This window comes from Solea senegalensis, linkage group LG17 (assembly GCF_019176455.1).
Source record: "Solea senegalensis isolate Sse05_10M linkage group LG17, IFAPA_SoseM_1, whole genome shotgun sequence".
Taxonomy (NCBI): Eukaryota; Metazoa; Chordata; class Actinopteri; order Pleuronectiformes; family Soleidae; genus Solea; species Solea senegalensis.
This window is the reverse complement of record NC_058037.1, coordinates 12,982,657-12,998,105: the sequence shown is the minus strand read 5'-3', so window position 1 is coordinate 12,998,105 and position 15,449 is coordinate 12,982,657. Positions and strand designations below refer to the sequence as shown.

The following is a 15,449-nucleotide window of genomic DNA, read 5'->3' as shown; positions in this document are numbered from 1 at the left end:
AATTCACCTTAATTTTCTACACTGGACCTTAAACACTATTATCATTATTACTATAAATGGCCATTATTTTGAGCTCAAACCAGATTGGAAAGGAACACTTCTCCCTCTGTTTCCATTGGTTGATACTCCTGTCAATCAACCGTTGGTCTCTGCCTTTCCCTCTACCGTCAGAGCGTTTGTTTTTATCCGCGTTGTCGCGCAGCTCGTCGGCTGGAAGTGGTGGGCGTTTCTGCGTCTTCGTCAGTGTGTTGGTGCTGTGAACTGAAGCGTACCCTCTGGTTCACGACCCGCGACTCTCATCCGATGTTTCTCCCTACGCTTGTGGAGGACATGCATCATTTTAAGCCTAGTCGGGACAGATTGTACACCACCAGGTGCTGTGGATGTTGCCATGTCCGGACGGGGACCATCATCCTCGGAACCTGGTACATGGTACGTAAAATGGTCGATGAGAATTTAGCATGCTAACGGATGGTAGCATTGGCACTCAGTCACGTTAGGTTCGCACGTTACATAATCAATGACAACCACATAGCGACAGTATGTTCTCGAATATGTGTGTGTTTATTACCAGACATAGCCATGTTGGCTATTTTGGCTGTTTTGACAGATTTAGCAAGGCATAATGTTCCGTGTTTAATGTCTAAACACGGTAGCATTAGCAATAGCCTGCTAACATGTATGCTTTGCATTAACGCTTATTCTCTCACATCGTTGACCTTGTGAAAACTGATAAGAGACAATTGGTGTTTGATTTTAATTAAAGAAAGAAATGTATTGATCAATAGCCAGGCGCGGTGAAAATAAAGAAATGTGTCACTCGGTCTGGTTACTTAGCGCATTAGCAAGCCGAACTCAAGCTAATACGCTAACGTGACTGCTGTCAAATAACATAACAACAATAAAAATCGTATGACTCTCTGTTCACACAACGTAAAATAAACATTTGACTGTTGATTAAAGCCACTTGGCTAGACTTTTTATTGCAGTTTAAATGAGTAAATCGTATTTCAGAATAACAACTGCCGTTGTCTGCACTTAAGCCCTCTTAATTTACAGCTGGATTAATCTGCTTCTCATTTTCTCATCCGTGATGTAACAGATGTGTCCGGATTGCGTTTTCAAATCCTCACCCGAGTTTTGCCAGCTGGACAGTTTATGTGACTATAAACCACGTGGGCCCGATTTCACCATTTCCGCTGAAAAATGAGTGTTTTCAGGTGAACCTGACACTTAATCTGACGACATAATGAAAAGCAATAGAACATCAACAATACCAATGATCAGTGTCTGAAGGGCCTGGCTGGTTAAACTAGAAAACTGCAGTTTGTGGCAGCGACTGTAACATGTGAATTAGGGGTGGGAGTCACAGGGTTAATACACAATACAACGATATTGTGATAATAGTCCAACAGCATGCAGAGTGAGAGTGTATGGTTGTTTGTCTGTGTGGCCCTGTGATGGACCTGACCTTTCCACAGTGTACCCCGACTTTCATGTCAGCTGGTATTGGCACCAGCGCTACGAGATGAATGAATAAATGAACATTTTTTGCCTTTTTTTTCCATAGTATTGGAAATTGTTTCTCATGATTTACTTTAATCATTATATTGTCAAAGCCAATCGCTTAAGTACTGGAGTATAGATTGTTTTCCCATGTATCATGTAGCTAACAAACAGGGCTTTAAATTGCCAAATTAAAAATGTTGGTAAAGGATATATACAATTTGTAGTTGAGACCTTTTTTCGTAAATGTTTGATATTTTTCACCTCTCCTCTTCTCAGGTCGTCAACCTGTTGATGGGCATCCTGTTGACCGTAGCTGTGACCCACCCGGAGAACGTGCCCACCATCGACTTGCAATATGAGGTCATCGACCATTACTTTGCCTCCAACAGGATGTCTGGTAAGCTGTGGAATCTGCATCGGAGTTGCAGTTAGGGCTACTTAACTGCATTGTGAAAACAAATGCATTTTATTCATTTTTGTCACATATTTCTACTAGAACCTAAACAATTATTTTCAATTAGAAATTTGATCTGTAACTATTTTGACAATTGCTTATTTACATAAGACAATTTCAAGCACAAGTGGTAAATGTCCTCTGGATGTTGATTCTCTAGTATGAACATTTGTTTGTTCTTCCCTTTAAATTGATTCATGTTTATGACAGTTTGTTAGACTGATTATTATTTTGCCTTGTTTTGAGCAAACAATATAATAAACTGATAGAGATAATGGTGTGCAAAAGTAATTTTTAGATCTACACATAAATTAAGCAAACAGCTCAGACAGCAATGGTGAACCATTGAATTCCACTTCACCATGATGATGATGATGATGATGAGTTGCCCATGTACTCATCTTTCAAAAGAAATGTTTTTCCTTACTGTGTACTTCTGTGTATAGCTGCTTTTCTCTGTAGGGTCTGTCATTTACTCATGTGTTGTGGTTGTGCTAAGATGGAATATGTGATTCATCATCTACAGGGAGCACAGCAACTCCCAGATGACAACTAAACTTAACAACTCACAGGGACAAGTCTAAAAATGTTGTTATCCGGGGAATTCTACAGTTTTTCTTTCTTTGTTTCTCCTTAAGAATTTAAGATTGTCCTAGGTGTGTGTGTGTGTGTGTGTGTGTTTCTGTGTGTTTCTGTGTGTATGTGTCTGCGTTGTGCAGTGCTGAAGGTACTGTTAGGGTTAATTTCTTTCTAGCTTGGGGTTGTTTTGTTGGCTGGCTTGGTGGAGGCCTATTTGTTTTTCTGAAACGGTAATTAAGTAAAATGCGAGGGTAAACAACTGCACTGGGTTCACCTTCCCACATTAGGCTCAGGCCAGCACACAGATCAGTGGAGGATGTCCACAGCCTGCAGAAATGTTGTTGGTGTTCAGACTGGTTTAGATGTCATTTCTCCTGGCTATAAATGTAGTATTTTGGATTTTTTATTTTTTATCAGGCTGCACTCAATTTATTCCACTCTCCAGGTTGAGTTTTTTTTTTTCTTACACTATGCACTATAGTTTCTGCAGTTCTTCATCTTATGTGAGTGTAAAAGTACAAATCTTTGGAGTGTTGAAACAAACATAATGAGTTTGAAGCACCTGTGATTATTGATATTTTACAGAGTAGACTGATCAAGAAAATCTCGTTCGTAATCAAAATAAACTGTAGTTGCATCCCTACTCAAAAATCCTCAGTTATATTAATAGATGTGGCTGAAATAATTGGAGTGATTGTATGAAGGCTAGATTCTTACAGATTGTGAATATCAGAATGTATCACTATGTCAGCTTAGTTTTCAGTTGCCAAAAGTTGAACTTCGTACACTGATACATAAGTTGTTGAGCTCAAGCTTCTTGTGGCTGAACTGCATTGCGCAGTCTCTGCAGCGCAACAGGCGGAACGGTTTGAGGAAGCGAGAGAGTGAGCGATGGGGGTAAAAAAGGATATGAAAGACAGGCCTTTTAATTATCCCTGTCTGAGTTTCACTGCAGCAGAGACAGACAGCTGGAGAGAGGCTTAATGCTTTCCAGAGATGGCCTCTGTTTTAAACAGAGATGGCTCAGGATAGAGAGGAGAAAGAGAGGGACATGCCCTGGAGACTGTTGACTTACACTTTATTCATATCACAGCTTCCTCAAAGAGCTCATCCACAAACACACTAAATATGTACGTTCACCCGGGTTCCTATAAAACTCTGCCTGCTTTTCTTTGTTGTCTCATGCAGAGAATGCCTGTGTGGGGTTTGCCATTTCTCTGCTGATGCTCACTATCAGTGCCATGATGGTGTATGGAGCCATTACTGTAAGTGTGCACTGTTTTTTTTCTTACACGTACACTTTCTACACAGTTACACAGTTTCTCATTCAATCAATCCTCATACATGCATGGCATATTGGGCCATTTGAAGTTGTAAAGTGATTGTACCAGAGTTAATTAAGATGTATTTATAGCCAGGTTTCCACCATGCTACAGTTCGGTTTTGGAATGGTAACACTCACAGAACGGTACCTTTACTTGGTAGGCGGGGTGTGCGCTGTGCCATATGGCCATGTCAGTGAGATGCATAGCGTGGCGGTGTACCAGTGTGACATTGAACTCGACACAACGGACAACAAAGCAGCTCATTTTTTTCTGCTCCGTGTGTTGCTGTTTGTCTCAAATAGACGTTTTTGTATGAGCATAGACTGCGGGCGTAACACTGGCCACGCGGGAGTGACACTTTTCTGTCGCCCAATCAGATGACTATCGTGGGTCTAGCTCCACCCATACCATACCATACCATTATCTACCCCAAGGGAAGGTACTGAGAAATGGAACGGTCGTGGCCAGTTATTTTAGTACTATTCCTAATGGAAACATGGAAAAAAAGGCATACTGAACTGAACCACTCCACTCGGTGGAAACACGCCATTATGTTACTCCAGTGCATTATAGTTCGGTCAAAGAATCCTGTAGCAGTTGTTGCACACAATGCTGTGTTCTCACTGCCTGTCATCTTTACCTCACAGGCCTGCCTCACGGCATCAAGACTGACAGGTTTGATAGCCTTTTGACACGGACCCTGCATTCAGCCGCTAGTCTGGGTGACTGCACAGTTAAAAATTAGACACACATGCCTGCTAGGTCTGTGCCTGCTGGTTAACTTGTGCTTTAGCTGTGCAGGTAGGTGCTCCCTAGCAGGGTTACTGTTGGTGTAGTGTCATAGTGAACTTCCCCTCAGAGTGTTTAAACCACGGTGATTGTAAATACCCAAGTTACCCAGTTCCTTGGTAAATAAAAGTAGAAATGGAGAGTGTGCTGTAGTCTTGTTTGAAGAAATCCCCTACAATGCCTAGAATTCTAAGTTTGTTTTGTGGTGACAAAGTGAAAGAACCATTTTGCGCATTTTCCGTACATTGTCAGCTCTTCCTGTTAATCTAGACAGTTCTCGTTTACACCAAACCACATCTGATAGCGCAGCCACAGCCTAAGATGAGGGGAGAATGTTGTCAATCTGTTAAAAAACAAACAAAGAAAACATCTTAAACCTGATTTTGGACATGAGATCATCCTTGAAATGTTTAGGAAAAACTGTCCCAGAGTTATTATGAAATAGGGATGAAAAAAGCAACATGGTTCTTTTTTTTAAGAATCTCAAATCACATCTCCTAAAGTGCTGTCATTTTCCCCGTGTGTTTTTTGATTTCTTTAGCATCGTGATGGATGGCTCATCCCGTTTTTCTGCTACCAGCTGTTTGACTTTGCTCTGAGCTGCCTGGTGGCAGTCAGTTCTCTCACCTACCTGCCCAGGATCAAGGACTACCTGGACCAGCTGGTCAGACCCAGCAGCCCTCATCCTCATACTGTTTACATGAAATCACACACACACACACACACACACAGAGTTGTGACAACACAGAAAAAAATGTCTTTGTCTCAAAGTGCTCTCTGTTTGTTTTTTTTACTTTGAGCCTCATACTCATACTCATCAATGAATTGAACTCATCTACAGAAAAGAAACTTTTCACATTTAAGAAACAACACGATTTTACTAAAAATAAATACTGAAAAATGTTTAATTTAATTTTTTTTTAATTTCATTGGGAAATTGCTTTAAGATTAAAATCTCTGATGACAGAATAAAATGCCGTTCTCTGTTGTCTTACATTTTTTTTTTCTCCCCAGCCGGATTTCCCTTACAAGGATAACCTGCTCTCTATGGACTCCAGCTGCCTGCTGTTCTTTGTGCTGGTCTTCTTTGCCTTCCTCATCATCCTCAAGGTGAAACTCTTGGTTTAAAATGGATGTTAACGAGTTAACTGAGGACATATTACAGTATAGGACCTTCTGTTAATGTCAGGAAAGTTATTCATTTAATGTATGGTTTGAAGATTTGACTTGGAAAGTCTCTGTGCTTTGCAGGCTTACTTGATCAACTGTGTGTGGAACTGCTACAAGTACATCAACAACAGGAACATGCCGGAGATCGCTGTCTACCCTGCCTTTGAGACTCCTCCCCAGGTGAAAAAGAGTGGTGTCTTCTGTCACATATTTGACTCGGATGTAGCAACATGTAATGCCTGAATAAAGCCAGCAGAGGGCGTGCTGTCCACACACACTCACCCCAACATAGAGTATTGAGTACAGTTTTTATGAGTTTGCCATGTCAAGGAAAACAAAAATCACATTTCCAGCTACAACAGAACTTTTTTTTAAAAAACCAAGACAATACAATATATGCTGTACAATTTACCATATGTGTGTGTTGTGGTTTCTGCTGCACAGAAAAAAGTAAATTATTTTAAATGTAAGATAAATATATAACAGTTATTATAAAATATTAATGTCACAAATACTGGTAATGCAAAAAGTGTTGTGTAGCTCTTTTTAAAACATAGTTACATGAGCAATTGCATTTGGATTTGTTGGTCTTGTATATTGTCAATGAGTTTAACTCACAAACAGTAATTATGATTCAACTCCAGGTCTAAGAGAGTGAGGGTTGTAGGTCACACTAAATACTTGACACTTAAACTTGTAGTAGCAGATGTGATTTTTAAGGACAATTTAAAACTACTCACTTAGAGTAGTATTAGCAAATGTAATTCATTACTTTCCACCTCTGCTGTGAAGGAACGTGTCATTTTCTCTCTTTTCTTTTCTCTCCTCTCTCCAGTACATCCTCCCCACCTACGAGATGGCAATGAAGATGCCAGAGAAGGAACCTCCCCCCCCTTACATGCCCGCCTAATCACCAGCACCGGTTGTTGCCAAAACAGACACGCACATACAGTATGCACACATCCCCATCATATGCATTCCTACATTCCTTCACTAACCCTCTCTGAACACCGACGCCACCCTCATCTTCATCTTCATCATCCTCTGACCTGCTGTGTACGTACCACCAGCCCACTGTGGTTGTGTCCAGTGTCTGTAGCGGTGTGAGAGGAGAAAGACAGGGAAAGTTTGAGACTTTGTGTGAAATGAATAAATAATTGAATGGTTGAATGAATGTGATGACTGTAAAGCAATGGAATCCACCAGCCCATTTTTCTCTACCCTTTTTTATGTCTTAGTAAAAGGGATACATATGTAAATGTAATGCTTAAAAAAATAATAAAAAATTATTTTATCAATCCAGCACCATCTTACCTGTAGATTGATATGTGAAGTGTAAAATAAATCTATAATGACAATCCACTTATTATAGCTCTTATTGTTGACTTGTGTTACCTTTTCCCCTTAACTATTATTATTCTTATTATTATCTAGACAATTCCATCTCGGTCTTAAGTGAAGTCTGTAGCGCTTATTTGTCGGTGATTTATTTCGCTTTGCTGTGGTTCAGTTTCGCCCTCTGACATGCTCATCACTGCTGCCATAATGTGTTTTGCAAAGCTAATGAATAGTTTTCCAGCCAAGTGTGAAAGAGAGAGAGAGCGGGACAGAAACGGGTGACGGATCGTCGCCTCCGTTTCTCTCCTCACCCCGACATCTGCAGCAAACAGCTGGTCTTGTGAGCATTAGTAGTTGCATGCTTATCAAAGTCATCCACCACCACAGCCACCATTACTTTACTTGTAATATGATTTATTCCTTGCGGAAAAACATTTTGACTTCAATAAACATTTTAAGAACACTTTGTTTCTCCAGACTTTTCTTCTTTTCGGAGCAAATACGCTGAAGTTAATGCAAGGAAGAGGAAAAAGTCCCCAGCAGTCGTTGGTTGTCTAAAAGGCTTGCTCATTCTGAGTTAATGAAAAACAAGTCTTACAATCAGGTGGTTGTACAATAACTGTCTGAAACACACACAGATTGTGATTATGAGGGCAGGGCAGCAGCTTATTGAACTGCTTTTGTAACCAGTCCACACCGTTGACCTGCGGGTCAAGTCCTACTTCAGGATTGGACAGAGACTTTGACGTGTTGGGTGTGAGAACTCCTCAAATGTGGAGACAGTCAGACCCCCCTTCAGAGCAGAGCAGAGCAGGGCTGTACTGCAGGCAGGACTGTGCACTCAGACACGATGATGATGATGAAGATGAAGACTTCTCTCTGGAGCCTCCTGTGCTGCTCCTCTCTACTGCTGGCTGACGTTCTGGCCACTTATCACCTGACTTCTGGAGACCCGCAGCAGCTCATCGCTGCACAAAGCTTCGCTCAAAGCAGAGATAATGGTCGACCGCCGTTCAGGACCCTGAATCCTGCAAGTAAGTCTTAACCCAAGACTCTAAAAATACTCTGACTTTTCCTGGCCACTGTCTTGTTCTAGTGGAAGATGTTTGACGCAGAGCTGGAAAGTTGCAAAGTACAGATATTTAAGTGTTTTATACTGCTTATTACTGATTATCCACTACATTTCAGAGAGCATTTTGAGACAGTAACTGTTCTCAATCAAGGTTTTACATAGAGAATTTTACATTTCCATTCTACTGTTTATGTCAGGTTCAATTTCTATATCTCTTTTTATGCATACTTTTTATGCATACAGTTCTGAAATGTAGTAATACAAATAATTATATTATATATATATTATTAAATAATTATGTATAATAAAGGAATGTGTAATTATGAAGAAACATAAAAAGAAGGTGAAAGGAAATTAAGGGTAAATAGCTGTAAATAATGCAACTTATTTTGTAACGTTAAGCCAATTACTGTACGTCTTCATTTTTAAAAGAAAACATTGAAGTGTGACAAGATGAGATAATTCATCTTTGAATAATTAAATCTAACCAACAGTATAACAACAACATTTTGTACTTTTCAAAAGACAAACCTGCATGAAATCTAAATTTATGATGGGGGTTTCATGAGCACTGTACACGACATGTGAAACCACCCCTTAACTAATCCTACTGTATGTCTACGCTCCTACAAGAGCAACCAAAGAGCTTGTTGTAAATTTCACAACAACTTGTTTTTTTTCTTTAATGTGTCAACTTACACAAATTTCCTGTTTACCCGTCTTTCAACCTACTAATGTTCTCTATTACTTTTCCTTTCTGGTGACCCTGAAGTTCACAGAAGTGATTACACGTATAGAGGAGGGTATCACTACCACTTCCAGCCACCAAGGATCCCTCCACCGGTAGTGTATCAACCTATTCCTCTTTCTCCGCCAATGACTTACCACAGGCCCTCAGTCCACATGCCGCCATATCACCACCACAGGTTCACAGGGCCGGTGGTGGCCCCGCACACGCCCCACATTTACAAAGGCCTATCACCACCTGTAGCTTACCAGCCACATCAACGAGTCAAAGGCCCGTTTCCTTACAAAGTAAAAGGTCCATGCCCAACACACCGCACGGTAACGACAACACCTGTAGTAAACCTCCCTACTGACCTCCCAACCCAACCAGAGTCTACACTTCTGCCAACTCTGCCAGCATCTACAGTGGCACCACAGACAACAACCGTCCTGCCGGTGGTGGTGGTGACCACGGTGCAGCCGGCGGAGACCAGCGCTCCCGTGACGCTACCGGTCAGTACCCAAAGCGGCCTCATCACCACCGTCAGTCCAGGTAGAACATGACCAGTCAGGTTTGCTTCCCAACACAAATATATGCACCTCTGCAGCTTTTGGGGTCAGAAGGTTTTGAGCCCACGGAAAACTTGAAAATTATATTTTCAATTACATTTTAATGTCTGTGAAATGGTGTACAAAGCTAATGCTAGCAGTCCATAAGCTTAGCTTAACTTATCTTATTTTATAACGTCTCGTCTTAGCTCTTTAACAGGTGGTTAGGGGGGAAAAAAACAACACAACAAATGATGTCACATGGTGTTCTGGTACTAATTTACAGTTCAGTGAAAATTAAAATGATCACCCATAAGTAAAAGCTCAAGTGACTTTTACCTGGGACCCCTCAAAGTCTCTTGAAACACCCCTGATCCTGGTAGGCAGATTTAAAACCTTATCACTGATAACCCAGGTTCATGTCAGTCTAAAGGCTAAGCTATGCTAACAACAACAATGGGTCCTTTACATGGAGGCCATGTTGGCAGGTCACGTTAGGTTCTGACTTATATAAACTGAACAGAGCTTGTTAATTGCAAAAGACGACCAACATGAAACCAGTAGGGTTTAGCAATGTCTTTTTAAAACAGAAGCAGCTACGTAAGTAGTATTTTCTATGTGTGTGTAAGTGACTGGACAGGCAGGGACGCTAACACTGTCTTCATCTTTCGGTGTGATGTCACATTAGCGTGTGGACATCAAGCATCCTCTTCATTCAAGGAAAAATGACATGAAAGGATCCGTCGGTTCATCAAGGAGAAGTCTTCAGTGGACCCTGAAATGATACATAGTATATCCTTTGACATACTATATCATTTCACCACAATCCTTTTTACGTTACAGCTGCAGTGATGCACAAAAATGTCACGAGTTTCCATGGGAACGGTGTTGTGCATCATGATAGTTGACTCTCTCTCTCTCTCTCTCTCTGTGTCACTGTGAAAAGTCAGCCAACAACCTTAAATGTGATTGTCTGAATGATGAAATGGATTTAATCCTGCCGTGGTTTGGTTGATCACCAGAGACAGACTCTCAGTGCAGGAGCCTCCCCCTGGACCTGGTCTTCATCATCGACAGTTCTCGCAGTGTGCGTCCCGGTGAGTTTGAGAAGGTCAAGATCTTCCTGGCGGACATGGTTGACACTCTGGACGTGGGCTCAGAAGCCACCCGAGTGGCTGTGGTCAACTACGCCAGCACCGTCAAGCTTGAGTTCCTGCTCAAAGATCACTTTAACAAGCTTGACATGAAGAAAGCCATCTCCCGCATTGAGCCTTTGGCTGCAGGCACCATGACAGGCCTTGCCATCAAGACTGCAGTGAACGAGGCCTTCACTGAGCAGTCTGGAGCCCGACCACGCTCCAGGAACATCTCCAAGGTAGCCATCATTGTGACCGACGGGAGGCCTCAAGACCAGGTGCAGGAGGTGTCTGCTGCAGCCCGAGCCTCTGGTATCGAGATCTACGCCGTTGGGGTGGACCGCGCAGACATGCGCTCCCTGCAGCTGATGGCCAGCATTCCCCTAGATGACCACGTCTTCTATGTGGAGACGTACGGCGTTATTGAGAAGCTCACCTCTAAGTTCAGGGAGACCCTTTGCGGTAGGACAAAGAAGACCCTTTCCCATCATTAACCCTAGTTCTAGTTCCTGTAAGGGGCACCTACAGTCTTCAGGGGGTTTGTTTCACTTTGTGGATCATTTGCAGTGTTATTGCTGAACTCTGAAACACACAGATGCTTTCAAATCCCACATGGACTGCAGATGTCTGGACTAAACCCACGTAAAGTCTTGGGGCCATGAGGTCTTAAACTTTCAGCTTCTTCTATTTTATAAGCAAAAATTGTATAATGTGGTCATTTTTGAAAAGGTCATAGTTATATGAAATGAGTGAAACATGCAGTATAACCTCACTTTACCAGACACATCCAGACTTAAAGGTTCATTGTGTAAGAATTAATGACACCTAATGTTGAGACTTCTCTGTTCACCCGTTCTTTCCCAAGTGTGTCAGGGAACTACCGAGGTATTTGCATACCAAATTAGACGAAACACATTTGTCTACTGTTCCATCAGGTTCATTTTCAAGGCTTATTTTAAATCTATAGTACATTTGATATCTGCCAACAAGCCCTCCTAACTGTTACACACTGGACCTTTAATGCAGTAATTGACATATGTCTAAATTAACGTGTAGATTGACATGAAAAAATGTTTGCATGCAAATTCACAAAGCAGACGTTGCTGTTAAATGTGTTGTCCAACATATGGCAGCTCTTCAAAAGACATTGACTAAGATGTAGTGAAGGTTTGTATGGAACATCACACAAGTACTTTTACAGAAAAAAAACTTGACTTTTAACTATTAATTGAGTGGAGTTTAGAGAAGTAACCTGCTGTGTGCTAGCACGTGAAACTTGCTATCCCTTAATCCTGTTTTTATTCTAGGTCTGGATCCTTGTGCCATGGGACACGACTGCGAACACATTTGTGTCAACAGCAATGCCTCCTATAACTGCAAGTGCCGGAATGGTTATATCTTGAATGTGGACAAGAGAACATGTTCCCTGAAACGTAAGAGCATCCCGTATGGACTCCTACAGTAGATTTATTTTTCAGCTGTGATACTAATGAAGCATAAAGTACTTATAGTACATATAGTCCGACTTCAGTCCGACTAAAGGAGTAATTGGACTATGAATCGCATTATCCTGGTATGTTAGTCTGACTGAGACTAGCTCGATTTGAGGCAGACTAACATGCTTATATGATATTAAGAAAACCAAATTATTAGAAGTCTTAGTCTGGCTAAAATCTGACATAACATGCATGTAAACATACTAAATGACGTGTCTCCTGGTCTCAGGTGAATGCAAATAAATACCTTTCCACTTTAATTGAATTAAGAGCATGAACTTATTAGTTTCTTTAACCTCTTTTTACCCAGTAAATCGGGTAATGTTACAGAATTGGTCCACTATAATTGCATGTTTGTTGTGATAATTGTAAATTAATAATTGTAGATTATAGATTAAGTGTATTTGTCATGGGTCTGTGTTCCTTTTGACCTCGGTGGGGCCTTGTTGGAGAGAGTGGGTGGCATCGTGTGTGTGAGCGATTTTTTTTTCTTCTTTCAACCCTTTACACACGTCTGTTAAACTGATGTGAAATTTGCTTTCTCCCGGTGAAGAGGTGATGGCGGCGGTGGTGGAGGATCCGTGTAAATGTGAAGCCAGACTGGCTTTCCAGAAGCAGATGCAGGCGGCCGTCCAGCAGCTCACATCCAAGCATATCCTTTCTGTTGTTTCAGATGGAAGACGCTGTTTTATTAACATTCTCTGCTGAACATCATCTACCTGCTGTTGCTTGTATTGGTGGTACTTGACTTCTTCTCTGTGCACGTGTTTGTGAATGACTAGCCTTCCTTGACTGACCTCACTTGCTGACGTGTCTGGCAGAATAGAGCATCTGGAGAACATGGTGGGCCGAGCTTAAAGCTGGACACACTGGTAAGCATTGACATTTCTTTTTTTTTTCTGTGGTGACTGATTGTAAACAAAAGAAAACTGAGTTTTTGACCCCTTGTTTATTTACTCAGTGCAAAGGCAGTGAACTGGTTTGTTTCCTGCCAGTGCCAGGAGCCATGGACTACTGCAACACAGACATCTACTTCCTGTCATCCACCGTCCCGTAAACTGCTGCGTGGATTTCAACTGTGACTCGTGAAGAAGACGTTTCTCACTGCAACAGCATCTACAGCTGATCTGGGATTTTTTTTAAACTGCTATTAAAACAATGTGTGATAATGTGATGATAAATGACCAAAGATATTGGGTATTATTTTATATTTTCATTGTTTCTGTGATGTTTTCTGTATGGTTTTGTGTTCTGGTTGTGCATATTGTATATACAAGTTATTTTTTGGAAACTGTCAAATTGGACTTACTTAATAGGAGTAGAAAAATGTTTGTTTTTTTGCCTTTGTTCTTTATTGTACTCCGCAGCTTATAAATATCATGAAACAATAAAATAATCTAACAGGAAACTGCTGTAGCTCTTTAATCTTTTTAAAACAGACGAGAAATGACTGTATTATATAACATTTCATATCATCTCAATCTTCTGAGGTACATCAGTGACCATGGTGAGATAAATGCAAAACCTAAATGATGAATGACATGCACATATCATGTTTTAATAATATTTTGAGAATATTTTAAAACAAAATTAAGTAGTAATGTAAAAAATATGATTTTTTTTATTGTAATCTAAGGATATTTTTTTGTTTATTTGCACAAAGGCAGCAAACTGGTTTGTTGGTTTACTTGAAATTTGACTGGGAACCTACACAGACTAAAGGATAACCTCAAACTGCCATTTTAAGCAGTCATACACGCGTATATTATGCTCTTTAAAACACATGAACTACTTTCTAAATATTTGACTCACAATAGCATCCGATTAGCGTAGTTAAATGAGGTGTTATACTGTATCAATCATCTTATGTAACTAACGTAAACGTCTGTGACGTGTGTGTGTCAGTATGGAAATGTAAATATGAAAGTACAGGTCTGACGTTTCTCTTAACAATGTGCCATAATTCACCCCTCAGAGGGCTCAGAGGGAAATCATCATGTGACCTTTGACCCCTTGAGTCCCCCATGAGATAAATAATGAAAAATGTAAGTAGTAACTTTCCGACACACCGTCTCTTTGCGTACGCAGTCGTCACATCTGTTTTTTAAAGACTCAGTGATGGCACAAAAACATCAGACAGACGTGGCCGCCGTGTTTTCCTCAGGAATGGCTCGGCCTGTTTGTCTGCAGCAGCAGCGCTGACAACAGAGCTCCTCTGTCTGCGATGTCAGTGCGAGGCGCAGAGTCAACACAGCAACGTTTACCTCCAGTCTGGTTTGGATCCTCTCCCTCCGTCCTTTAACCAGACAGCTGTTTTATGTTTGTTTGCTGTTTCGGTGGCTTTCATGGTTACCACACACACACACACACACACACACACACACACATGGGTGAGCCCACCCGTGTTTCAGGAGAAGATGAATGGGGCTCACACACCTTTGACAAGTGGGAAAGACACATGAAGTTTAGTGCAATGTGCTCCAGCAATTTCAGGTCAAACTTTCATCAGCAGGCTCAACATTTATTCATATTAATGTTTTGGACATATTTTAATTGAGATTTTTCCTGTATATTTAAAATAAACGATATAAAGCTTTGTATTCATTGAATGGCTCTGAATGTGAGAACATGTGATACAAATATAAACAGCCTTGTCTCGGTGCAATAACTGAAGTGTAAGGAATCTAAACCCCTAATACTATAGCTATAAGGTCTTTTATATACTTTTATTGTACAGTTTATTCATTTTCGTTTATTCATTCATCATAGTGTGCTGTTTATATATATTAACTATTTACAATGTACTTGTTCCCGAGGTGTTGTACCAAACGGAATTCTGTTTGTTGTGTATGCATAATGGCAATAAAGACTGGGATTAGGACACATGAGTTGAAGCAGTGAGGTGTTTTGACAGTAGTGATGTATGAACTAACAGTGAGGAGGACCCCTAGATGGAGGTATGTGATACACGGCTGTCCTGGTTCTGCCAGACTAAAGTGGACTTTGATACTTTGTGCTAAGTCTCTCAGCAAACAGTAACATTTAACATTAAGAAGAAGAAGAAGAAGAAGAAGCAGCCTCAGAGAGACTGAACATAATCGGTGCTTCATGTACATGTTGGCCTCGAAAGGACTTTTTTATATTAATCCACATGTACAGTGTAATGTTTCCTGAGAGAAAAGGATCCACCAAACGTCCAGTGTATGCTATTGTGAAGGGTCAGTAGTTGACCCACATTTCCACAGGTTGAATGTTATTGCAGTTTTCTCAGTAGTGTCAAAAACACCATCCTCTTCCTCAGGGTCA

General features: G+C 40.9%; 2 protein-coding genes across 4 annotated transcripts; both read left to right on the top strand.

The window, feature by feature from the left end:
• The first annotated feature begins 187 nt into the window (after window positions 1–187).
• On the top strand, window positions 188–6,883 carry laptm4a (lysosomal protein transmembrane 4 alpha). Its single transcript, XM_044049656.1, has 7 exons — window positions 188–432; window positions 1,786–1,906; window positions 3,731–3,807; window positions 5,198–5,320; window positions 5,671–5,766; window positions 5,908–6,006; window positions 6,662–6,883. Exons 1-7 carry the CDS (start codon window positions 304–306, stop codon window positions 6,734–6,736), a joined length of 720 nt encoding a protein of 239 aa, XP_043905591.1. The 5' UTR covers window positions 188–303; the 3' UTR covers window positions 6,737–6,883.
• Window positions 6,884–7,973: 1,090 nt separating this feature from the next.
• On the top strand, window positions 7,974–13,551 carry matn3a (matrilin 3a). Of its 3 annotated transcripts, none has more exons than XM_044048616.1 (6): window positions 7,974–8,198; window positions 10,534–11,109; window positions 11,955–12,080; window positions 12,697–12,795; window positions 12,946–13,015; window positions 13,139–13,551. In XM_044048616.1, the coding sequence occupies exons 1-5, from the start codon at window positions 8,015–8,017 to the stop codon at window positions 12,999–13,001; spliced, it is 1,041 nt and encodes a 346-aa protein (XP_043904551.1). In that variant the 5' UTR covers window positions 7,974–8,014; the 3' UTR covers window positions 13,002–13,015; window positions 13,139–13,551. The 3 variants fall into 3 exon arrangements, with proteins under 3 accessions (XP_043904551.1, XP_043904550.1, XP_043904552.1); XM_044048615.1 differs by having other exon boundaries at window positions 13,105–13,551; XM_044048617.1 differs by lacking the exon at window positions 10,534–11,109 and adding an exon at window positions 9,009–9,515 and having other exon boundaries at window positions 13,105–13,551.
• Window positions 13,552–15,449: the final 1,898 nt, after the last annotated feature.